Genomic DNA, 24,194 nt, shown 5'->3' with positions numbered 1-24,194 from the left:
AGCGAGCCCTGTGGGGGCTGGGATTCTGTTTTGTCAGCCTGGAGCCTTCAGTGAAGAGAAGGCAGATGCATTATGCTGAGTGTAGGGGATCAGAAAAGACCTGCGGCCCATCTGAGGAGGCATTTCCGTCCGTCTCCCCAAAGTGTGTTCATGGGACACTTGTTAACTTGGTGTTCTGAGGTTGTGTCTGCAGAGGCAGCCCCACTGGGCATCCTCAGTGAGGCATCATGCCAAGGGCTCTGACCTCAGACTGGTGCCGCTGGCCCCATCTTGGACATCTCACCCGCTGAGGTGCACGGCTCTCTGGCCCCACAGGCTCAGACTGGAGTGCCCGTGAGCCATCCTGGGAGCACTCTTCTGAGGCCCTGAGGGGAGCAGCAGCCTCTTCACCCCACTGATCCCTTCATTTCTTCTGGCAGACAGCCCTCCCTGAGGAACCCCCGCCATGCACCTCACCACCCTAGGCTGGGTCCCGGCGTGGACCCCCGCCATGCACCTCACCACCCTAGGCTGGGTCCCGGCGTGGACCCCCGCCATGCACCTCACCGCCCTGGGCGGGGTCCCGGCGTGGACCCCCGCCATGCACCTCACCGCCCTGGGCGGGGTCCCGTCGTGGACCCCCGCCATGCACCTCACCGCCCTGGGCGGGGTCCCGGCATGAGCCCAGAGACTCCAGCAGTGGCCTCATTGCTCACAGGGCCTAACTGGGTGGTACCTTCTGTGTTTGCAGAAGAAAGCGATCCTGACCACCATTGGTGTGCTGGAGGAGCCCCTGGGGAATGCCCGTCTGCATGGCGCCCGCCTCATGGCAGCACTGCTGCACACAAACACACCCAGCATCAACCAGGAGCTCTGCCGGCTCAACACCATGGACTTACTGCTGGTAAGTGGGCCCCTCAGCCCCGCTGCGTGTCTGTGAGCGTGCCGGGCCTGGCCTGTGGACTTGTCGGGAGCCGCAGAGTGGGGCCCCAGCATTTGGACAAAGCTCTGCCAAGGGGAGGTGCCAGTCCCAAGGCTGGACCACAGGTCTCTGGTGGGGCACAGAGCAACAGTGAGGCGTGTCTCAGCTGCAGGCTCACGGGAAGTGACAAGTCTACTGTAGAATTGCCCTGAAAGCAGAAGGCGGATTTCTAGCCCTGTTTGACGGAATGGAGTGACATGTCTACCTCCTTTGTCATGTTCTGACTGAACAACGTAGAACTTACACGGTGGTTATTAAGTATAAAATGTGCTAAAAGAGAAGCTTCCGTCTTCCACAATAGAAGGTCAACCTGGCAGTTTTTGTCAAAGCCAGCGGGCAGTGCTTCTCCATCCTGCAGACGGCCTGCATGATGCTCCAGGTGTCTGGGGAGAGGAAAGGGCAGGCGGTGCTGGTGGGCAGTGCCAGTGAGCAGCCCTGGCTGTGGGCAGCAGGCTCCTCTGCAGAGAGCACAGGGCTGCTCCCCTGAGGGCGAGGGGCACTGCCCTAGTGGGTCCTGTTGGCAGACACAGCCTCCCCTCTTCTGCCTGGCTCTGGGGCTCTGCTGGAATCTCCCTGCAATCTTAGTCCCAGGATGAGCCGGTCTCAGAACTGGGCTGGAAGTGCTGTCTGGCTCAGAAGTTCTGTCAGCATGTAGAAGTTCTGGGGCACTGCTTTGGCTGTGAGATCCCAGGCTGCTTCAGGGAAGCAATTACAAAAGACCTACTTTCCTTTTCCCTCTTCTTTTTTTTTTTTGACACAGTCTTGCTCTACCGCCAGTCTGGAGTGCAGTGGCGCGACCTCGGCTCACTGCAATCTCTGCCTCCTGGGTTCAAGCGATTTTCCTGCCTCAGCCTCCCGACTAGCTGGGATTACAGGCACGCGCCACCACGCCCAGCTAATTTTTTTTGTATTTTTGGTAGAGACAGGGTTTCACCATGTTAGCCAGGATGGTCTCAAACTCCTGACCTCATGATCCACCCGCCTTGGCCTCCCAAAGTGCTGGGATTACAGGCGTGAGCCACTGTGCCCGGTCCCTTCTCCCTCTTTAAAATAATTCTCTCTTCCACTTTCTTCCTGTCTTTTATATTTACTGTGGTAAAATATCATAACATGAACTTGGCTGTTTTAATTATTTTAAGGTGTGTAACTCAGTGCATTCACCATCTTGTACAGCCATTGCCATTATCCATATCTAGAAGTTTTTCATTTTTCCAAACAGAAACTCTCTCTCTGTTAAACACTAACTCCCCATTCATTCTCCCTCTCCACAGCCTCTGGCAAACCACCTTTCTCTTTGTCTCTGACTTGACTATTCTAGGTACAGTTTATGAGTGGAATCGTGAAGTATCTGACTTTGGCTGTTCTAGGTACAGTTTATGAGTGGAATCGTGAAGTATCTGACTTTGGCTGTTCTAGGTACAGTTTGAGTGGAATCGTGAAGTATCTGACTTTGGCTGTTCTAGGTACAGTTTATGAGTGGAATCGTGAAGTATCTGACTTTGGCTGTTCTAGGTACAGTTTGAGTGGAATCGTGAAGTATCTGACTTTGGCTGTTCTAGGTACAGTTTATGAGTGGAATCGTGAAGTATCTGACTTTGGCTGTTCTAGGTACAGTTTGAGTGGAATCGTGAAGTATCTGACTTTGGCTGTTCTAGGTACAGTTTATGAGTGGAATCGTGAAGTATCTGGCTTTGGCTGTTCTAGGTACAGTTTATGAGTGGAATCGTGAAGTATCTGACTTTGGCTGTTCTAGGTACAGTTTGAGTGGAATCGTGAAGTATCTGGCTTTGGCTGTTCTAGGTACAGTTTATGAGTGGAATCGTGAAGTATCTGACTTTGGCTGTTCTAGGTACAGTTTATGAGTGGAATCGTGAAGTATCTGACTTTGGCTGTTCTAGGTACAGTTTATGAGTGGAATCGTGAAGTATCTGGCTTTGGCTGTTCTAGGTACAGTTTATGAGTGGAATCGTGAAGTATCTGACTTTGGCTGTTCTAGGTACAGTTTATGAGTGGAATCGTGAAGTATCTGACTTTGGCTGTTCTAGGTACAGTTTATGAGTGGAATCGTGAAGTATCTGACTTTGGCTGTTCTAGGTACAGTTTATGAGTGGAATCGTGAAGTATCTGGCTTTGGCTGTTCTAGGTACAGTTTATGAGTGGAATCGTGAAGTATCTGACTTTGGCTGTTCTAGGTACAGTTTATGAGTGGAATCGTGAAGTATCTGACTTTGGCTGTTCTAGGTACAGTTTATGAGTGGAATCGTGAAGCATCTGACTTTGGCTGTTCTAGGTACAGTTTATGAGTGGAATCGTGAAGCATCTGACTTTGGCTGTTCTAGGTACAGTTTATGAGTGGAATCGTGAAGCATCTGATCTGACTTTGGCTGTTCTAGGTACAGTTTATGAGTGGAATCGTGAAGTATCTGACTTTGGCTGTTCTAGGTACAGTTTATGAGTGGAATCGTGAAGTATCTGACTTTGGCTGTTCTAGGTACAGTTTATGAGTGGAATCGTGAAGTATCTGACTTTGGCTGTTCTAGGTACAGTTTATGAGTGGAATCGTGAAGCATCTGACTTTGGGCTGTTCTAGGTACAGTTTATGAGTGGAATCGTGAAGTATCTGACTTTGGCTGTTCTAGGTACAGTTTATGAGTGGAATCGTGAAGTATCTGACTTTGGCTGTTCTAGGTACAGTTTATGAGTGGAATCGTGAAGTATCTGACTTTGGCTGTTCTAGGTACAGTTTATGAGTGGAATCGTGAAGTATCTGGCTTTGGCTGTTCTAGGTACAGTTTATGAGTGGAATCGTGAAGTATCTGACTTTGGCTGTTCTAGGTACAGTTTATGAGTGGAATCGTGAAGTATCTGACTTTGGCTGTTCTAGGTACAGTTTATGAGTGGAATCGTGAAGTATCTGACTTTGGCTGTTCTAGGTACAGTTTATGAGTGGAATCGTGAAGTATCTGACTTTGGCTGTTCTAGGTACAGTTTATGAGTGGAATCGTGAAGTATCTGGCTTTGGCTGTTCTAGGTACAGTTTATGAGTGGAATCGTGAAGTATCTGACTTTGGCTGTTCTAGGTACAGTTTATGAGTGGAATCGTGAAGTATCTGGCTTTGGCTGTTCTAGGTACAGTTTATGAGTGGAATCGTGAAGTATCTGACTTTGGCTGTTCTAGGTACAGTTTATGAGTGGAATCGTGAAGTATCTGACTTTGGCTGTTCTAGGTACAGTTTATGAGTGGAATCGTGAAGTATCTGACTTTGGCTGTTCTAGGTACAGTTTATGAGTGGAATCGTGAAGTATCTGACTTTGGCTGTTCTAGGTACAGTTTATGAGTGGAATCGTGAAGTATCTGGCTTTGGCTGTTCTAGGTACAGTTTATGAGTGGAATCGTGAAGTATCTGACTTTGGCTGTTCTAGGTACAGTTTATGAGTGGAATCGTGAAGTATCTGGCTTTGGCTGTTCTAGGTACAGTTTATGAGTGGAATCGTAAAGTATTATCTTTTTGTGACTGACTGATTTCGCTTAGCATTATGTGCCCAAAGCTCATTCAGTACTGTAGTGTATGTCCAAATTTCCTTCGTTTTTAAGGTTGAATAATTACTGTGTGGGGCCCACGTTCTGTCCGTGCATCCATCGGTGGACAGCTGGGTCGCTTCCAGCCTTGGCTGTTGAGAATAAGGCTGCTGTGTATGTGGGTGTGCAAATACGTGTTTGAGTCCTTCCTTTCAGTTCTTTTGGATAAATACCTACGAGGCCAGGTCATGTGACAGTTCCATGGTTAATTTTTGAGGCCAGACCTTTCCACAGTGGCTGCACCATTTTATCCTCCTGTCAGCAAAGGCTCCCCTTTCTCCACATCCTCACCCTCATCCCGCCGACACTTGTCTTCCTTCTCATGATGGTCATCTGATGTGGATGTGAAATGGTGTGTCCGTGTGGCTGATGCTCGTCATCTGATGTGCGTGTGGAGCGGTGTCTCCGTGTGGTGCGTGTGGAGCGGTGTCTCCGTGTGGTGCGTGTGGAGCGGTGTCTCCGTGTGGTGCGTGTGGAGCGGTGTCTCCATGTGGCTGATGCTCGTCATCTGATGTGCATGTGGAACGGTGTCTCCGTGTGATGAGTGATGTTGAACATCTTCTCCTGCTCGTTGGCCATGTGAATAGCTTTGTTGGAGAAATGTCTATTCAACCTTCCTTTGACCATTTTTGAATTGAGTTGTTTTTTTTGTTTGTTTGTTTTAGAAGTTCTTTACATATCCTGGATATTAATCCTTTATCAGATATACCCAAATATTTTCTTTGGGTTATCTTTTTACATAAAAAAATTTTTTAGACATAGGGTCTTGCGGTACAGTGATCGTAGCTCCCTGTAACCCTGAACTCTTGGGTTCAAGTGACCCTCCCACCTCAGCCTCCTGCGTAGCTGGAACTGCAGGTGTGCGTCACCACATCCAGCTAATTTATATATTTTTTGTGGAGATGGGGCCCCACTGTGTTGATCAGGCTGTTTTTGAACTCCTGACTTACAGAGTGCTGGAATTAATAGGCGTGAGCCACCAGCCCCCTGCCTTTACTCCTTTGACACACAAGTTTTAAATTTTGGTGAAATGCAATTTTCTTTTTTTTCTTTGTTGCCTGTGCTTTCGGTGTCATATCCAAAAAAGTCATTTCCAAATCAGTATCATGAAACTTTTCTTCTGTGCTTCCTTCGAAAAGTTTTATGTTTTCTCTCTGATGTTTAGGTCTTTGATCCATTTTGAATTAATTTTTGTATCTGGTGTAAGATAAGGGTCCAGCTTCATTCTTTTACATGGGGTTATCGAGTTTTCCCAGCACTTGTTGAAGACGGTCCTAGGCCAGGCACGGTGGCTCACGCCTATAATCTCAGCACTTTGGGAGGCCAAGGCAGGCAGATCACCTGAGGTCAGGAGTTCGTGACCAGTCTGGCCAACATGGCACAACTCCGTCTCTACAAAAAATATAAAAATTAGCCAGGCGTGGTGGCGGCGCCTGTAATCCCAACTACTTGGGAGGCTAAGGCAGGAGAATCACTTGAACCCGGGAGGCGGAGGTTTCAGTGAGCCGAGATTGCGCCACTGCACTCCAGCCTGGGTGACAGAGTAAGATTCCGTTTCAAAAAAAAAGAAACACTGTCCTTTCTCCCATGAATGGTCTTGGCCTAATTGTTAAAAAACCAGCTGGCTGGCCGGGCGCGGTGGCTCACGCCTGTAATCCCAGTACTTTGGGAGGCTGAGGCAGGTGGATCATGAGGTCGGGCGATCGAAACCATCCTGTAACATGGTAGTTTACCATGAAACCTCATCTCTACTAAAAATACAAAAAAAGTAGCCAGACGTGGTGATGGGCGCCTGTAGTCCCAGCTACTCGGGAGGCTGAGGCAGGAGAATGGCATGAACCCGGGAGGTGGAGCTTGCAGTGAGCTGAGATCGCGCCACTGCACTCCATCCAGCCTGGGCAACAGAGCGAGACTCCGTCTCAAAAAAACAAACAAAAAAAAAAACAGCTGGCCGTGTGTGCAGTGGTTTCTTTCCGGACTCTCTGTTCTATTTTGTTGTTTTATATGTCTGTCCTTATGCCAGTGCCCCACTATTTTGGTGACTGTAGCTTTGTAGTAAGTCATAAGTGTGAGTTTTCCAACTTTGTTCTTTTTCAAGATTGTTTTGGCTATTCAAAGTCGTCCCTTGAGATTCTGTATGAATTTGGGGATGGGTTTTTCGATTTTTGCAAAAATACTGTTGAGATTTTGGGAGGGATTGCATTGAATTCATAGATCACTTTGGGTAATACTGTCTTCTTAACAATATTAAGTCTTCAATCCATGAACACAGATGTCTTCCTATTTATTTATTTATATTTTTGAGACAGAATCTCACTCTGTTGCCCAGACTGGAGTGCAGTGGTGCAATCTCGACTCATCGCAACCTCCGCCTCCTGGGTTCAAACAAGGCTCTTGCCTCAGCCTCCCGAGTAGCTGGGACTACAGGCGCCCCCCACCACGCCCGGCTAATTTTTTGTATTTTTAGTAGAGATGGGGTTTCACCGTGTTAGCCAGGATGGTCTTGATCTCCTGACCTTGTGATCCACCTGCCTTGGCCTGCCAAAGTGCTGGGATTACAGGCATGAGCTACCGTGTCCGGCCTAGGTCTTTAAATTCTTGTAGCAGTGTTTTGTAGTTTGCAGTATACGGATCTTTTATCTCCTTGACTTAATTCTTTTGGATGCTATCATATATAAAATTGTTTTCTTACCTTCCTTTTTGGATTATTCAGTGCTAGTGTATGGAAATGCAACTGCTTTTTTGTGTGTCAATTTTGTATCCTAGAACTTTGCTGAATTTGTTTATTATCTTTAGCAATTTATGTGGAATATTTAGAATTTTCTGTGTGTAAGATCATATCAGGCCGGGTGTGGTGGCTCACGTCTGTAATCCCAGCACTTTGGGAGGCCTAGATGGGAGGATTGCTTGAACCCAGGAGTTTAAGACCAGCCTGGGCAACATAGTGAGACCTTGTCTCTACAGAATAAATGGGAATAAAAATTAGGCAGGTGTGGTGGCACAGATCTGTAGTCCCAGCTATTCAGGAGACTGAAGAGGGAGGATCGCTTGAGTCTGGGAGGTCAGGGCTGCAGAGCCAAGATCACGCCACTGTGTGCACTTCAGCCAGGACAACAGAGCAAAACCCTTGCTAAAAAAAAATCATGTCATTTGGGAACAAAGATAATTTTACTTTTGCCTTTACCATTTGGATGCCTTTTCTTTCTATTTCTTGCCTAATTGCTCTGGCTAAGACTTCTAAGAGAAGATTGAATAGAAGCGGTGAGAGGGGGCATCCTTGCCTTGCTCCTGATCTTAGAGAAGTTTTCAGTCCTTCAGTATTGAATGTGTTGTCAGCTGTGAGCTTCTCATAGGTGCCTTTATCATACTGAAGATAGTTCCTTCTATTCCTTTATCATACTGAAGATGGTTCCTTCTATTCCTTTATCATACTGAAGATGGTTCCTTCTATTCCTTTATCATACTGAAGATGTTTCCTTCTATTCCTTTATCATAATGAAGATGTTTCCTTCTATTCCTTTATCATACTGAAGATGGTTCCTTCTATTCCTTTATCATACTGAAGATGTTTCCTTCTATTCCTTTATCATACTGAAGATGTTTCCTTCTATTTCTAGTTTGAGTGTTTGATCAAGAAAGTACGTTGATTTTTTTTTTTTTTTTTTTGAGACAGAGTTTCACTCCTGTTGCCCAGGCTGGAGTGTGGTGGCGTGATCTCGGCTCACTGCAGCCTCTGCCTCCTGGGCTCAAGCGATTCTCCTGCTTCAGCCTCCTGAGTAGCTGAGATTACAGGTGCCCACCACCACGCCCGGCTAATTTTTGTATTTTCAGTAAAGACGGGTGTCACCACGTTGGCCAGGCTGGTCTTGAACTCCTCACCTCAGGTGATCCACCCTCCTCAGCTTCCCAAAGTGCTGGGATTACAGGCGTGAGCCACCGCACCCGGCCGTATGTGGAATTTTATCAGATTTTGTTTGTATGAGTTGAGGTATCATTTGGCTTCTGTCCTTTACCCTGTTAATGTCGTATATCGATTGATATTCATATGTGGATCCATCTTTGCATTTGAGGAGCAAATCCCACTTTATCCTGGTATATAATTTTTTGTTTGTTTGTTTGTTTTGTTTTGTTTTGTTTTGTTTTTGAGACGGAGTCTCATTGTCGCCCAGGCTGGAGAGCAGTGGCCGGATCTCGGCTCACTGCAAGCTCCGCCTCCCAGGTTTACACCGTTCTCCTGCCTCAGCCTCCGGAGTAGCTGGGACTACAGGCGCCCGCCACCTCGCCCGGCTAGTTTTTTGTATTTTTTAGTAGAGACGGGGTTTCACCATATTGGCCAGGCTGGTCTCGATCTCCTGATCTCGTGATCCGCCCGTCTCGGCCTCCCGAAGTGCTGGGATTACAGGCTTGAGCCACCGCGCCCGGCCTGTAATTCTTTTGATAAGATGCTAAGTTGGGTTTGCTGGTATTTTGCATCCATGTTCATACGGAATATTGGTTTGTAGTTTTCTTTTCTTGTAGTGTCCTTGTCTGGCTTTGGCATCGGGGTAATGCTGTCCTCACAGAATGAATTAGAAAATGTTCTCTCCTCTTCAGTGTGTTTGAAGAGTTTGAGAAGGATTGGTGTTAGTTCTTCTTTAAACGTGTGGTAGAACTCATCGCCAGGACATGAAAAACAAGCGGCAGCAAAATAAATGTTCGGTAGAACTTCCCAGCAAAGTCATCTTGTCTGGGCTTTTCTTTCTTGAGAGGTAGGTCTGACCCCATGTTATAGATGAGGTAACACAGTCAAGCCTTCTCCAGAGTTGCTCAAGGTCACGTGGGCAGAGAAGGTGAAGCTGAGATTTAGGAGCGTGTTCCTGTGGAGAAGAACATGAAGCAAATGAGCCTCCCGCCTTTCTCTAGCTCCAACCCTACTGTGTGGAACCAGGGGCTCAAGCTCGAATCCTGGTGTGGAATATATACCTCCCCCCATTCCCCTCCCCACACAGTCCTCCTCCTCCTCCATGGAGGCGGAAGAGGGTCTGGGACACAGGCTGCCGTGGCCCCTGGAATGTAAGAGGCAACAGTGGGGGGTGAGTGGGTCAGACCTATGTCCCCCTCTCTGTCCTCGTCTGGAAGGGGCTACATGGGAGGTGAGAGACAGCAGCTGTCCTCGCTCTGCCACCTCTGTCCCCAGGGGAGTGCCTAGGTGGCCAGAGCCTCCTCTGGGCTTCAGCCCATGCTGCTTAGGTCTGGGCTCCCTTAAGGGGTGTCTGGATATGCCCCTCCCAGTCTCATGTTTGTGTGGTGGACGATGTGCACACGCCTGCCCATCCTGGGTGGAATCCTCATGTGCTCGAGAGTCTAACACACTTCCGGTAACTCACAAGAAAGGCAGAATCATAAAGGAACTTTTCACATACTTAGAACTGAAGAAGAATAAAAATACTACTCAGCAAAATGTGTAGAATGTAGTTAAAGTTGATTGTATACGGGGAAATGTAGCCTTTAAAGACAGACTGGAAAAGAAGAAAGGCTGCAAATTAATGAGTTAAGCTTCCAACTTAAGGACAAAAGAAGCTCATGCCTGTCATCCCAGCACTTTGGGAGGCTGAGGCGGGCAAATCACCTGAGGTTGGAAGTTCAAGACCAGCCTGACCAACATGGCAAAACCCTGTCTCTACTAAAAATAGAAAAATTAGCTGGACATGGTGGCGGGCACCTGTAATCCCAGCTACTCGGGAGGCTGAGGCAGGAGAATCACTTGAACCCAGGAGGTGGAGATTGCAGTGAGCCGAGATCGCGCCACTGCACTCCAGCCTGGGAATAGAGCAAGACTCCATCTCAAAAAAAAAAAAAAAAAAAAGAAATAAACCCGCAGAAAGTAGAAAGAAGGTGATGACTCAGATCGGAGCAGAGACCGATGGACACCCACAGGCAGGAGACAGACGTGCCCGTGGCTACCACAGGCAGGAGACGGAAGTGCCCGTGGCTATTTGAATTTGAAGAAGCTCCTTAACAGAGAGATGAGCCACAGGAAAACGCCTAAAACTCCTTCCTGGCTGCCCAGAGACTACTCGTGAGGAGTTAGGACGCCACCTTTAGGAAGGGTTTCCCTCCCCTTTGTGGTGTAGCCGGCAGGAGAAAACCGACCTAAGAACTGTCTTCTGTCCTCTTTACCCAGGACTTGTTCTTTAAGTACACCTGGAATAACTTTCTGCACTTCCAAGTGGAACTCTGCATAGCCGCTATTCTCTCCCACGCTGCCCGCGAGGATAGGACAGAAGCCAGCGGGTCCGAGAGCAGGGCGGAGCCTCTGCATGAGAACGGGAACCGGAGCCTGGAGACCCCCCAGCCTCCTGCCAGCCTCCCTGACAACACAATGGTGACCCACGTGAGTCCAAGCAGCATCCAGCTTATCAGCGCCAGCTGCGCCCCACTCAGACCGCGTCCACGTCAGCGCTGACGTGTGCCGGACCTTGCTGTGCAGCTGACACGGGGGCAGGGCTTGGAAAAGGGTCCCCAGGTGTCGGTCAGAGGCTCGGAGACAGTGGGCTTTGGGCTTGAGTGGGGCTTGCAGGTCTCATTGCCACCTGCTTTCAGCAGGGCACTGGTGCCTTCTGTGTGCAGGCCTGGCAGGGGTTAGCACTGGATAAGATGAGTCCAGTCTGGCCTCCACCTGGAGGCCCGGAGAATAAATGCCCAGGGGGCAGCAGTGTCAGTGATGAGGAATAAATGCCCAGGGGCCAGCAGTGTCAGTGATGGGAACCGCATGGTGGGGAGAGGGTGTTGAGGGATCTGCAGGCCAACCAGGGACCGTCACCCAGATAGCAGGGCCACGGGTATATCGTAGTGTGAGGTGGAGCCCAGGACAAACATCTCAGGTACAAGAAGTGATCTGTGTCAGGGCCTGGAGGTGAGAGAAAGTGCTGAGGACAAACAGCCCTATTGTTCCCTCTGGACACGGAGGAAGAAGGTAGGAGAGTGACCGAAGTCGGGGGCAATTGAGAGACGGGGAGAAGGCCCAGGGGAAGGCAAGGGTCAGGGGGCAATTCCAGGAGTCAGAGGAGAAGGGAGAGGGTCCTTTTCTCAGGCTTCATCTTCAGGGCGCTCAGCAGTATGAGCTGCTGAATAGCACCCTCCTCTGGTGTTTGGTGAGGACCACGGAGGCTGAGGCTGTGCGTGTGCAGCAGTTAAGGGCCTGCAAAGTCCACACAGACGTGGTGGCCGCCAGCCAGCCCTGCGCAGTCCAGGGATGGGTGGAGGGGTGCATGCCTCCTTCAGACCCTGACTCGCTCTGCCCCCCACCCCACCCACCAGCTGTTCCAGAAGTGCTGCCTGGTGCAGAGGATCCTGGAGGCCTGGGAAGCCAATGACCACACACAGTAAGAGCCACTCGGACATGGAGGGACCCAGCCTGGCCAGTCAGGGATGCAGAGACGCACCTCACTCAAGCCCTGGCGGCACTGCGTGCAGGACTGCAGGATCGGGCGGAGTGTCGGGTGTGCGATGCGGCCCCACACTCTGGGGCTGCCGTGCAAGGGGCCCTCCTACTGGGTGGACAGCTGCAAATACTACTTGGGGAGGGGACACGGGGAGCTGACAGGAAGCGGTCCCGTCCCCACCAGGCACCTGCTCTGGCCCCCGCCCAACCTGGTTTGCCTAGGCTTTGCCAAACTCTTGCGGGTCCCCTGTCCATTCCTGATCTTCCCCAAGAACTCAGGCCCTCCGTCAGCACTCACACACGGGGACACATTATTTTGGTCTTTCCGTGTCTGCTGCTTAATGGGTGCTCCCTCTGGTCAGAACACATGTCTTGCTTATTGTCCTGGGCCCAGAGCCATCTCCACCCATTGGTTGTCCTGCTGGGAGCTTTCTGGCTCTGGGCGATGTGAGGAGGGACTCACGGAAGCTGGGAGGGGTCTGAGTGCAGCTGTGGGGAAGCAGAGGCTGAGCTGGGCTGCACAGCATGGAGGTCCTGCCCGCCCCTCCCTGCAGGGTGCTGAGCCTGAGCTTTGTAGCTGACAGGGTGCGCTCACCTCCTGTGCCACTGCTGCCACCAGCAGGGCTTAGGCCATGCCACGGCCTTTCTGCCTCCATTTCCCTGTCTGTAAAATGGGGTGAGAGCAGTGTCTGTCTCCTCGTCTGTCTCAGGGCACTTTTGGTGGTGAGGTTGGGGTGAGCCTCTGCATGTGGCAGGTGCTGCTCAAACAGAAGTGTCCTGGAGGCAGGGCCAGGGGCGCGAGCGCTGGGCAGAGGCCAGGCACTTGCTCTGGAAGTGAACCTGGAGGCCTCTGCCACTTGGTTCTCTGGGTCGTGGGTCTGGCAAGGTCAGGACTAGGAGGCCGCCCTGATGGTGCCTGTTGCTTTCAGGGCAGCGGGTGGCATGAGACGTGGGAACATGGGCCACCTCACGCGGATCGCCAACGCGGTGGTACAGAACCTGGAGCGGGGCCCTGTGCAGACGCACATCAGCGAGGTCATCCGAGGTGAGCCCCCAACCCGGTCATCCTGCTGGTCATGGGCACCGGGGCCCCAAAGGAGCTGCCGCCTGAGGCTGCCCTCTGCCCGTCAGCAGGTGCTGACTGCACTGACAGTGAGAGACCCCGCCGCCACCTCTGTGCTCTCACTTCACACATCAGATATCTCCTCGGGGGGCCTGGGTCTCATGTGTCAGTTCTGTTGGGCGGACTGTGGAGACCCTGCCAGGCGTCAGCATGTGGCACAAGAGACAGTCCTGCCGGGGCAGTTGGTGACTCCGGAGCTGGTGCTCAGAAGCCATTAGCACCGCCAGGCTCCTTGCATCTGATGGAGCCCTGCCTGGCTGGGCTGTCCTGGCCGTGTGCTCTGCACTCAGGTGATTGGAGAGTCTCATTCTCACTCAGGTGTGAGACTTCCTAGCACAAGTCTCAGGAGAGCAGGTAGCAGCCTGTTTCTTAAGAACACAGTGGGTTAGATGGGCACAGGCACAGCACATGTGTGGCAGAGGCGGGCCCAGCTGTGGCCCCTCCTCCCTATACCTGTGTAAGGTGAAGAAGCTCTGGATAGTCCTCCCTGCACCCCAGGACCATAGTGAGGGGTCTCCTGGGTTGGGCTCCATTAGGCCCTGGCGAGGTCAGGCCCACCGGCTGCCGTCATAAATAATAAAAGGGCAGGAGGAGCTTCCCCACATCCTGGAGGGCAAAGCACATGGGTAGAGGTCGAGGCCAGGGACGGCTCCCCGGGGCAGAGGCAGTTTAGGGAGGCGAGGGGCAAGCAGGAAGCCCTTGGGTCATCCCACACGATCTCCAGATGTGAGTCCTTCCAGGGCTCTGACCTCCCCGGAAAAACAGACAGGACACGTGCCCCGGCCTGTGGGCTGCTGCTGAGTTTGGGCCTGTGAGGCCGGGAGGAGGAGGCCGGCGTGGGGCGGGGAGGAGGAGGCCGGCGTGGGGCCGGGAGGAGGAGGCCGGCGTGGGGCGGGGAGGAGGAGGCCGGCGTGGGGCCGGGAGGAGGAGGCCGGCGTGGGGCCGGGAGGAGGAGGCTGGCTGCTTTCTTAGATTCTGTTCCGCGGCTTCTCATTTCTGGGAGTTCCTCACCGTGGGCTTCCGCACCAACAGACTTGGAACTTGGATGCCCATTGGGGTCTCGGTAGGAGCAGATGTACCCACCACACTGCCCACAGTTGCTGCACCTCAATCTCAGTGTGGCCCCAGGTCCCTCCAGACACGCGGCTGTGCTGCCTCCTTCCCATCCAGCAAAGCCCGTGCTTCAGGCCCTCAGACGGACTGACCGCGGTAGCAGCGCCCCATCCTCCTGGACCCACGATGCACCTGCTGTAGCTCCTGGGTGCCTTGCGCCATCTGCACGGGGTCTCCCAGGGCTCACCAGGCAGCACTTCCCTTGCAGGGCTCCCTGCGGATTGCCGTGGCCGCTGGGAGAGCTTCGTGGAGGAGACACTGACGGAGACGAACCGCAGGAACACTGTGGACCTGGTGAGGAGGCTCGAGGCTGCCCCCTCGGCATGTGCACGGTGCTGGGACGCCGTCCGACGCTCCTGCCTTTGCCCTGAGGCAGAGGCCAAGGGAGGCACAAGGGCCGCACACCTGCCTGCTCCTGTTGCACGCGGCGCCCCTGCGTAGCCCGCAAGTGTGCAGTGTGTCCTCTGGGCTGGTGTCCATAACAGAGACCCTGTCCTGTGCCACACCAGGGCTGGGTCTCTGAGGACCTCTGTGCAGAGCCGGTGTTGGCCTCAGTTCCCTTCCCTCCCACTCCAGGAGCTGTAGCTTATTGGCAGAGGGCTCCTTTTGCCTGAGACCCACAACCTGCCCCCTGCACATGGAGGTTGGGCCGTCACGGGGCCTTGGCCTCACCTGGGCACCTTACACAACACGGCCTCTGGGGCCCAGAGATCTGACGAGTGACGTGCTGGGCGGGGTCTGGGAGCCCTGGGCTGGGCAGGGTCCTGGGCGCTGGGCTGGGTGGGATCTGGGGCGCTGGGCTGGCTCACACGCCCACCCCATCTGGCCTGTGTTTTAGGTGAGCACTCACCACCTTCACTCCTCGAGTGAGGACGAGGACATTGAGGGTGCTTTCCCTAACGAGCTGTCCCTTCAGCAGGTGAGGGCGTGGCCGGCACCTGTGTGCGCTGCGCTTGGTCCTCCAGACGAGTCTGATGGCATCTCACTAGCAAAGGGGAGAGGGGGCTCGTCTCCGAGCACGTATGGGGCGGGGTGGGTCTGAGGGGAGAACCCCAAAGTCACTCCACCTTGATGAGAGCGCTGAGAACACAGCAGATGGACTCCAAAGTCAGAATATGGGGCGTATCTCAGATGTGACCGCAGCGGGCGCGCAGCCTGAGTTTCGGTAGAATCGTGAGCCCTGAACGGTCAGAGTTTACTGCCGGCTTTTGCTGGAGGAGAAGCTCCTGAACAACTAGAGAGCCTGTGGTTCCAAAGAACAGCCTCCAGGCCTGAGGCTGCTCCATGACTGGTGTCCCTGCCTCCCTCCCTCCCAGGCCTTCTCTGACTACCAGATCCAGCAGATGGCAGCCAGCTTCGTGGATCAGTTTGGCTTCAATGATGAGGAGTTTGCAGACCAGGACGACAACATCAAGTGAGTCTGCTTGGACGCCCGTCCTCGATGCTGGGGTCCCACGGGGGCAGCTCCCTGAGGCCTTGCCAGGAGTGCGGCCTGATGTCCCTAGTGAGCACCAGGGGGGGAGAACTGCGGCCCCAGATGAGCAGTGAGGGGGCAGGAGCGCTGAGACCACCCTCCTTGCTCTTGCAGTGCCCCGTTTGACAGGATTGCAGAGATTAACTTCAACATCGACGCTGACGAGGACAGTGTGAGCCAGCGGGGCTGTGTGGCACTGTGCGGGGCTGTGTGGCGTGCGGGCACCCTTTTCCCAGGCAGCTCAGGCCGCGCCCATGGCTCGGTCTGCCATGGGCCTGTGGTCTGCCGTGGGCCTGTGTGGTGGGGCTGGGGGAGGCCCCTCTGTGGAGCTCGGAACAGTCGCTTTCCTTGCCCCTCCCCATCCTGCCCTCCAGCCCGGGGCTCCCACATCCTGAACTAAGTCCCTCTGGGAGCCCTTTGGGGAGAGCACCTCCTGTCTCCCCCAGACCCTCTGGAAACTGACCTTGGCGTTTTACTCGGCAGCCCAGCGCAGCTCTGTTTGAGGCCTGCTGCAGCGACCGCATCCAGCCCTTTGATGACGATGAGGACGAGGACATCTGGGAGGACAGTGACACTCGCTGTGCCACCCGGGTGATGGCCAGAGCCAGGTGCGGGGCCCGCCCATCCCCCAGAGCCTCTGCCGAGGAGGTGCAGCCACCAGAACACCCGTCAGACGCCCCGACGCCCTGCTGCTTGTTAACTCTGGCTCGCAGAGCAGGCTCACCTGTCCTGCAAGTTCTGGGGCCCAACGCAGCGGGTGACCCTGAGGAGCCCGGAGCTGAGGCCTAGAGCCACTCCTGCTCCTCTCTCGAGATGATCTGTGCTCACTCTCAGCCCCGAGCCTGGGGCCGTCACTAACCCTCAACCTTAGGCGTCCATCCTGGGCCACCAGGCATCTGACTCTGAGTCTCCCCCAGGTTTGGAGCCCCCCATGCTTCAGACAGCTGCTCAAAGAATGGCCCAGAGCACGGAGGCCAGGACGGGAAGGCGAGCTCAGAAGCACACGGAGATGCACCTGGGGCAGGTGCCCCCCCGGCCCCTGGGAAGAAGGAAGCCCCCACTGTGGAGGGTGACTCAGAAGGTGGCGCTGGGGGCCGGGGCTGTGGGTGTTGGGGATAGGACATGGTACCCTGGCCTGGGTGTTGTGGAAGCTTCATTTGGGGCTCACTGTGGCCTGGAGCCTGCATCCCCAGCTCTTTCCCAGCCATCCTGAGTAGGGGTCTGTGCTGCCCTGTGCCCGGCACAAGGTGGTCTCCTGGCCCTGCCTCTTGATTGTGGTCACTCAGCCATGTTGCCAAGGCTGGTGGGTGGTGTCCACCTAGTCTTCATCGTCCACCCGGCCCCCACAAAATTGGGCAAGGGCCTGACGCCCTCCCCAGCACAGCAGCTCAGGCCGGCCGCCACCCTCACAGCCTACGTCTGTGGCAGGAGCTGGTCCACCTCACAGGCCGCATGGCTGATAAGACCCCTCTCCTTACCCCTGCCCTGGAGGCAGCACTGAGGCACTCAGGACTGTGGGCGGGGGGGACAGGAATCTGCGGCACTCAGGACTTTGGGCGGGGGGGACCGGAATCTGTGCGGCACTCAGGACTTTGCAGGGGGACAGGAATCTCTGTTAGGAGGTGCTGAGCTCTTAGCTGAGGCTGACGGAGCAAGGGTGACACCCTGGGGAAGCACGAACATCCCAGATAGGAGGGAGGCACCCCATCCTCGAGGCCAGGGAGGGGCCAGTGGTGCTCGGTGAGCTGCCGTCTCTGTCGGTTGCGTTCCTGGCTAGGGCAGGGCAGTGGTGTCACCTCCACGGTCAGTTCAGCCCTGCTGGAGGCCTGGGGCCCCTCAGGCGCCTCCCTGAGCCTCGGGTCACATGCCCCATAGGTGTTGGCAGCTTGTCAGGACCCTCAAGCTGCCCCGTTGCTCTCTGAGGGGCTGATGCGCACTGCCCAGCCCTCCCTCCTGGATCAGCTCCATGTTCCTGTCAACCTCTGTGGGGCCCCTGGGGTGGGGGTGCTGCCTTCCCTTTGCCTGCAGCACCCCAGGCAGGCCTGCCCACACCTGACCCGTGTCTCCCCCAGCAGGCGCCATGTGGACGGCAGTGTTTGATGAGCCAGCGAACTCGACACCCACAGCCCCAGGAGTGGTGAGGGACGTGGGTGCCAGTGTGTGGGCAGCTGGCACCTCAGCTCCAGAGGAGAAAGGCTGGGCCAAGTTCACCGACTTCCAGCCCTTCTGCTGGTAACAAATGCGCTGGCAGGAGGGGGCCGTGCCAGGAAGTGCCCGTCAGGGTCAGGAGGCGCCCGTCCCCCGGGACTGACCCTGTCCTCGTGCTTGCCTGCAGCTCCGAGTCAGGGCCCAGGTGCAGCTCTCCAGTGGACACAGAACGCAGCCGGGCTGAGGGCAGCCGGAGCCAAGGCCCTGAGAAAGCCTGTGAGTAGGAGTAGTGCAGGCAGCACCCAGGCTCCTGCAGAGGCCCAGCCTTGCCCAGTTTAAGGCCTGAGGCCAGCTGGCCGCCCTCCTTGGGGGCAGTGGGAGGTGGTGGCCAGGGCCCCGCATGCTGCTGGGCCTCTGGTGACGTTGGGGTTTGATACAGCAGTGGGACTGGAGCAGCCACGTGTAGATGGGGAGGCCCCCAGGGGGAGGCAGCAAGGCCATCGGGCTGGCCCAGAGTCCGGTCTGAGTAGGTGGCACAGCCCAGGCCTGCAGCCCGAGTTCCGGCGAGCAGCCCCGGGACCCCAGTATTGAGATGTATGTGGGTGGGGTGCTGGCAGGAAGCCGTTCTGGGGCCTGATCAGAGCCCCTGGCCCCCAGCCCCCTAGTCAGGCTCAGAAGCTGCCCCAGATAAGGCTGAGAGCTCCAGGAGAGTGACAGCTGGCTGCCAACACTGGTGTCCCAGGTGCTTGAAGGAGCTGTGGCAGGACCATATGAGGCGGAGCGGGCCCCTCCCTGAGCCTGTGTCCTCCTGTGAGACCAAGGCGTGTTGCCCTGTATCATGGGGGAGGCAACAGGGTTGCTTGTGTGGAGACCCCATGGCAGGTGCGTGAGCCTGTCTGCCTCATCATGCGGCTCTCACACAGGCACACGTGTGCAGGCAACAGGCTGCATGTGAGAGGCCACATGTATGGGGGCCCTATGGCCAGGGTGGCCGTGCCCTGTGGCCCCTCCTGCCTCACTGGACAGCACAGGCCTCCTCCTTTGCAGTCAGCCCAGCTTCTCCATGTGCCTGGAACGTATGTGTCACCAGGAAGGCCCCCCTGCTGGCCTCTGACAGCAGCTCCTCTGGGGGCTCCGACAGCGAGGACTACCAGAAGGCAGCGAGTGCCGTGGATGCCGTGAGCAGGAGTCCTGGCCGGGAGGCCCCCCCGCGGCCCACAGGGGCCAGGACAGAGGAGGCTGTCGGCAGGTGTGTGGGGCGTGGGGAGCGGGGCGGGCCTGCCCAAGTGCAAAGGGTGTGGCTTCCAGGCTGTCCCCAGGTCTCAGCTCCCCCCAGAGCAGGCCGAGGCCAGGCCAGAGTCTTCCCCACACTGCTTCCCCCATGGCCCTGTGGCCCTCAGAGGCTGGCTCGGGGTGGTGGTGCCTGTGACCCTCAGAGGCTGGCTCGGGGGGTGATGCTCAGGGTGATGCTGCACATTAAGTGGAGCCGGATGGGAGGAGGGTGGGGCTCGTTTCTTGGACAGAACATCTGTGTTCTCCGTTGTGAGTGGTTAAGACAAGAAGACAGGGCCTGGGTGTCCCAGACAGTCCTCCAGGGACGTGGGGGAGCAGCCCCTACCCCAGATCCCGGTTGGAGAGAACAGCCCAGCTCTTGGGGCTCTGGGCCTGGCTGAGCCGCCTGGGATCTGGGTACCCTGGTGGTCAGGGAGGGGCACAGACTTTAAGTCCGGCAGGCGAGCGGGCATCTGTGGAGCTCACACAGACCTCGCCCGCTGCGCCCCTTCCACGGGAGGCCTGTGATTCCCAGACGCCTCAGAAGCAGGACAGTAGAATGGGGGCGGGGGCCTCAGGACTGCATTTGGGGGGTCCAGACCCTGAGAGTTGGAGGCAGCTTGCAGGTGGGCAGAGGCCCAGGCTCCCTTGAGCCCCCAAGAGCCATTCCTGGGGAGAGAGTGGAGAGGGAGGCACTCCCTGTGAGGAGGCTGGCGTCTGGCCGGCCCCTCCAGCAAGCTGAACCCCATCCATCCCTCCACAGGAAGAAGGTCCCTGGCATTCTTCAGTGAACAGATACCTCTCTGGCCTCTGGGGTCAGGGGGTGGGAGATTAGCAGGAGGGCAGGACAGATGGGGTAGATGCCAGGGCCAGGTAAACCTAAGGGGGAGGGTAGGACTGGGCTTGACGGGGGGACGAGGGTGCACCCGGCAAGGGTACAGCTGTGCAAAGGCCCTGGGGCCTGAGCTCCCAGTAGGTCCAGGCAACAGTGGGGAAGTCCTTGGATTGGATTCCTCTAGGAGGGGACGAGGTGCCTGTCGCCTGGTGGTACATCCCAGTCCCTCCTGGCTCCGTGGTTGTGAAGGGCCTCAGCCTGCATGCGTCTCCCCTGTGCTGCCCTCCCCTCACATGTGGAGCAGGTCTGACACCTCAGAGGGTCCTGCTCGCTGACCCCCAGCAGTCCTGGAAGGTCTGTGTGGTACTGGGGCTCCAGGCATCTCCCCCAGCCAAACTGCAAGCTCAGCGCCGGGCTGGTCTCCCCGCCCTGTTGACCGGCAGGCCCCGTCTGTGCTCACAGCTTCTCCCCTTGTTTGGCCACCCTGTCCTCAGGGCATCTGCAGCAAGTGGGGGGCACAGCACGGGAAACGGGGCCAACGCCACAGCAGTGGATGTCCCGATGCCAAAGTCACTGGGAAGCCCAGGCCAGAGCCCCTCAGGTTGAAAGTCATACAGAGTTCCTGCGTGGGCTTCATTCCTTCTTAAAAGTTTAGTCACTGAAAATAATTTTTTGTTTGTGTTTTTGTTTTTGAGATGGAGTCTTGTGCTGTTGCGCTGAGCAGTGACCGCACTCAGCCTAGTCACTGAAATTCTTAACAGTCTTTACCCAGCCAGGCACAGTAGCTCACGCCTGTAATCCCAGCACTTTAGGAGGCCGGGGCAGGTGGATCACGAGGTCAGGAGTTCCAGACCAGTCTGGCCAATATGGTGAAACCCGTCTCTACTAAAAATACAAAAATTAGCCGGGCGTGGTGGCGGGCGCCTGTAGTCCCAGCTACTCGGAAGGCTGAGGCAGGAGAATCGCTTGAACCAGTGAGCCGAGATCGCACCGCTGCACTCCGGCCTGGGTGTCAGAGACTGTCAACCAAAACAAACCTTTACCCACTTTTCCTAAACAACCCGTAAAAAGCTTTGTTCTGAAAAGTGGGGAATATCATTGTGCAAAGTAAGTTGCTTTTTTCCACGGGGCTGTCTGCATAAAACTTGACACTTAGAGCTGTGCCTGCACTGTCCTGGCGGCCCAGCCTGCAGGTGAGCTCCTCGCACCCCCGCCCGGCCTGAGCGCCCCTCGCTGGGTCAGACACTCAGTGTCCTCGCCCTGCAGGAGGCCAGAGGGCTCATCTGCTGCTCGTGGCCAGGCTGGGCCTTGGGGTGCCTGACTCCCTCCAGAGCAAGCCCCTTAGATGCCCAGCAGGATCCTCTTTCCCCTCCCATCCCTCCGGCGGTTTCCCCACACTGTGCCCAGTGTAAGGCTCAGCACAGGATCTGAGCGCTGCCTGGAAGGAGGTTTGAGGTCATCCGTGGACAGGCAGCTTGTCCCAGTACTTGGAACTCGGGGCCGCAGAGCTGCCTAGCTGGGCACAACCTGGGCCACCCCACAGAGGGCAGGAGTGGGAGGGGCCAAAGATGGTGCTCCAGGCCACCTGGACCTTTTTGTCCAGCTGGTCCTTTGGCATGAGGTGGAGTGGCACTGAGGGTGGGGGTGCCCGTAACCGGAACCCGTGTCTGCCACACAGGGCCGTGTGTGCCAACAGCCGGCTGTTAGACCCTGCCTGCCCCGCGCCAAAGGAAGTGACCGCTGCCCCAGCCATGGCTCCGCCCCCCGAGGCTGCTGTGGCCATCACCACAGCACTGAGCAAGGCTGGCCCCGCCATACCCAGCCCAGCAGTCTCTTCTGCAGTGGCCGTGGCGGTCCCCCTAGGGCCCATCATGGCAGTCACAACAGCCCCAGCCATGGTGGCCACCCTGGGGACAGTGACAAAGGACGGGTGAGCAGGTTGAATGTGGGGGTAGGGGGTGCGGACAGGGCCCGCAGCCCGCACGGCTCCAACCCCACCCCATTCCTGCAGGAAGAGAGATGCCCCGCCGGAAGGAGCTGCCTTAAATGGCCCAGTGTGATGCTGCTGCCGCCCGGCCACGGCCCGCCCTGGTCAGGCTGCATCCTTAATCGAGAAAACTACCTGGTGATGCAATCTTTTTTTTTTTTAATTTAATTTAATTTTAAAATAAATGCTGCATTGGTAAAGCTGGCAGTTGAAACCAGTTGGACGGCCCAGCTTGCGTCTCTTCTGCCTGAGTGGGCCTCTCAGGTCACTCGTGCCCTGCTGGAGGACAGAGGGGCACCTCAGCCCCCCCCAGGCCTGGAGCACAGCAATAAGGTCTGCCTGCAGGAGCCGGGATGGGGGTGGGGGGCAGGACCCTGAGATGCCACCAGGACCTGATGGGCCAGGAAGGGCGTGGACTTGGAGGCTGTTTTTAGAAACTTTTTTAAAAGAATACAGAAGGAGCCAAGCTTTTTTGCACTTTGTATCCAGCTGCAAGCTCAGGGCAGAGTCAAGGGCCTGGGTTGGGGACACCCGACTCACAGGAATGCATAAGGGCCTCAGACCCTTGCAGCTGCCCAGTAGCCCTTGGAGCTGGCACTGAACCAGGCTGTGAGATTTGACTGCCTTAAAATCACAAGGCCCTCTGGGCCTGGCAGGGATGTCCCTGTGCCCAGCATAGGGTGCCTGGCAGGGGGAGACCACAGGTATGCAAGTGGGGGGCCATGGCTTGGCACTGGGGGCTTGAAGACTGGTTTCTAGCACTACTGGTCATGGCCATGTTGTCCTAGAAGGGTCCAGAAGATTATTTTACGTTGAGTCCATTTTTAATGTTCTGATCACCTGACAGGGCACCCAAAACCCCCAACTCCCAATAAAAGCCGTGACGTTCGGACAAACCGCGTATTGTGAACCTTCCGGCCCCAAAGCCCCAGTCCGGCCAGGGTGGGAGTGTCTCCTCCTGCGTCTCTTTTGTGGCCCCCCATCCCCCAGGATCATCCCCGTGTAATGGGTGGAGGTGGAACAGGCCACGTCACAACAGCAGGTCTCTATCTCTGAGCAAATACTGAGCTTTTTCCTGTTTGGGGGATGGGGGGGCCACTTCACCTGACGCTCACACACACCAACCCCAGGCCTTGCTTCTGTGCCAGCTCCCCCTCCCCCTCCCGGAAGCCTGGGCCCCACCTTGGCCTCACTGAGTGGGAACCCCTGCCGGGGGGCTCGTCTGAAAAATGACTCAAGGGTCTGCTTCCACCACGGTTGGCGAGGACCTGCTCAGCTCCCCAGAGGCCGGCTCCGCCCCAGCTACACACTCTGCCTTGTTCTCACCCCCTGCCCTGTGCCTGGCATTTGTTCTCTCCCCCCACAAACGTGGAATAGGGAGGGCAGGGTCCCTTCTCCCCTTACTCTGACCTGTGGGTTTCCCAGGTGCCAGGAACTTTGGTCAGGCTCCATCTGCCTGGCCTGAGGGAAGACCTGGCTGGTTTCAGTGGCTCAAGTGAGCCCGACCACGTCTCCCCGCCCCTCCCCCGGTGTCCCAGCACCACCTGTTTGGTGGGGGAGGTGGTGGCATCATGCTGGGCCTGACAGTGTCCAACGCTGTCCTTGGCTTCAACGTCCCCCCAGGGGAGGGTCTTGGCCCCCCCCACCTGCCAGCACCAGGCCCCACCTCTGCAGTGATCACCAGAACCCTCCCCTCACCCCCACCTGCTCACCTCCCACCTGAGAAGGGCCTCTCGCTGGGTCCCCTGTCCCCCACCACCCCTCTGGCCAGGTCACCAGGTGCCACTCTCAGATGTTCTCTGGGCCTTGGCAGCACCTACACCCCTCCCCACCTTCTGCTCCCACACCCCTGGCCAGGCCTCGCCACAGGCAAGGACACAGCAGCTCAGCAGGCGAAGCCCTGGGCCGGGTGGGACTCAGGTTTGAATGGGAAGAGCAGTGAGGGGCCACAGTGACACCAAAAAGGGAAGGACCGGGGCCCTCTGAGACCCCAGAATTCCCAAGAACAGGGTCTATCCCCCACGGGCACTGCCCCCTCACTCTGCCAGGTGCCGCCTGCTGCCTGAAGAGGGCCAGATGTGGTCGACCCGCATTCCCCTGGGCGCCTGCTGTACCCTCTCCTGGGTCTGGCCTCCATCCCTTCAGCTCAGAGGGTCTAACCAGAAGCTGCCGTCCAGCTCAAGTGTCCTCTGGACTTGAAACAGCCTCCTGAGGGCAAATGACCACCCACCCTTTCACCCCCCAAGCCTCCGTGATGCCAGCTTCTGCACCCCCTGGG

General features: G+C 56.0%; 1 protein-coding gene across 18 annotated transcripts in view; it reads left to right on the top strand.

The window, feature by feature from the left end:
- The window catches only part of PPP6R2 (protein phosphatase 6 regulatory subunit 2), a 100,511-nt gene extending 78,378 nt beyond the window's left edge, over positions 1-22,133 (top strand). For 12 of the 18 annotated variants that reach the window (XM_050745743.1, XM_050745732.1, XM_050745730.1 and 9 more), the window contains 15 exons: positions 731-883; positions 10,705-10,914; positions 11,841-11,905; positions 12,894-13,009; positions 14,409-14,494; positions 15,039-15,119; positions 15,517-15,614; positions 15,789-15,846; positions 16,158-16,282; positions 16,592-16,755; positions 17,747-17,906; positions 18,010-18,098; positions 18,870-19,071; positions 21,608-21,859; positions 21,941-22,133. In XM_050745743.1, the coding sequence (XP_050601700.1) occupies positions 731-883; positions 10,705-10,914; positions 11,841-11,905; positions 12,894-13,009; positions 14,409-14,494; positions 15,039-15,119; positions 15,517-15,614; positions 15,789-15,846; positions 16,158-16,282; positions 16,592-16,755; positions 17,747-17,906; positions 18,010-18,098; positions 18,870-19,071; positions 21,608-21,859; positions 21,941-21,989 (1,908 nt within the window). In that variant the 3' untranslated portion in view covers positions 21,990-22,133. The remainder of the gene's footprint in view (positions 1-730; positions 884-10,704; positions 10,915-11,840; positions 11,906-12,893; positions 13,010-14,408; positions 14,495-15,038; positions 15,120-15,516; positions 15,615-15,788; positions 15,847-16,157; positions 16,283-16,591; positions 16,756-17,746; positions 17,907-18,009; positions 18,099-18,869; positions 19,072-21,607; positions 21,860-21,940) is intronic. The other 6 variants (XM_050745735.1, XM_050745733.1, XM_050745739.1 and 3 more) reach the window with 3 other exon arrangements.
- Positions 22,134-24,194: the final 2,061 nt, after the last annotated feature.

The sequence above is a fragment of the Macaca thibetana genome, chromosome 10, assembly GCF_024542745.1.
Source record: "Macaca thibetana thibetana isolate TM-01 chromosome 10, ASM2454274v1, whole genome shotgun sequence".
NCBI lineage: Eukaryota > Metazoa > Chordata > Mammalia > Primates > Cercopithecidae > Macaca > Macaca thibetana.
This window is presented reverse-complemented; position numbering and strand designations above follow the sequence as displayed.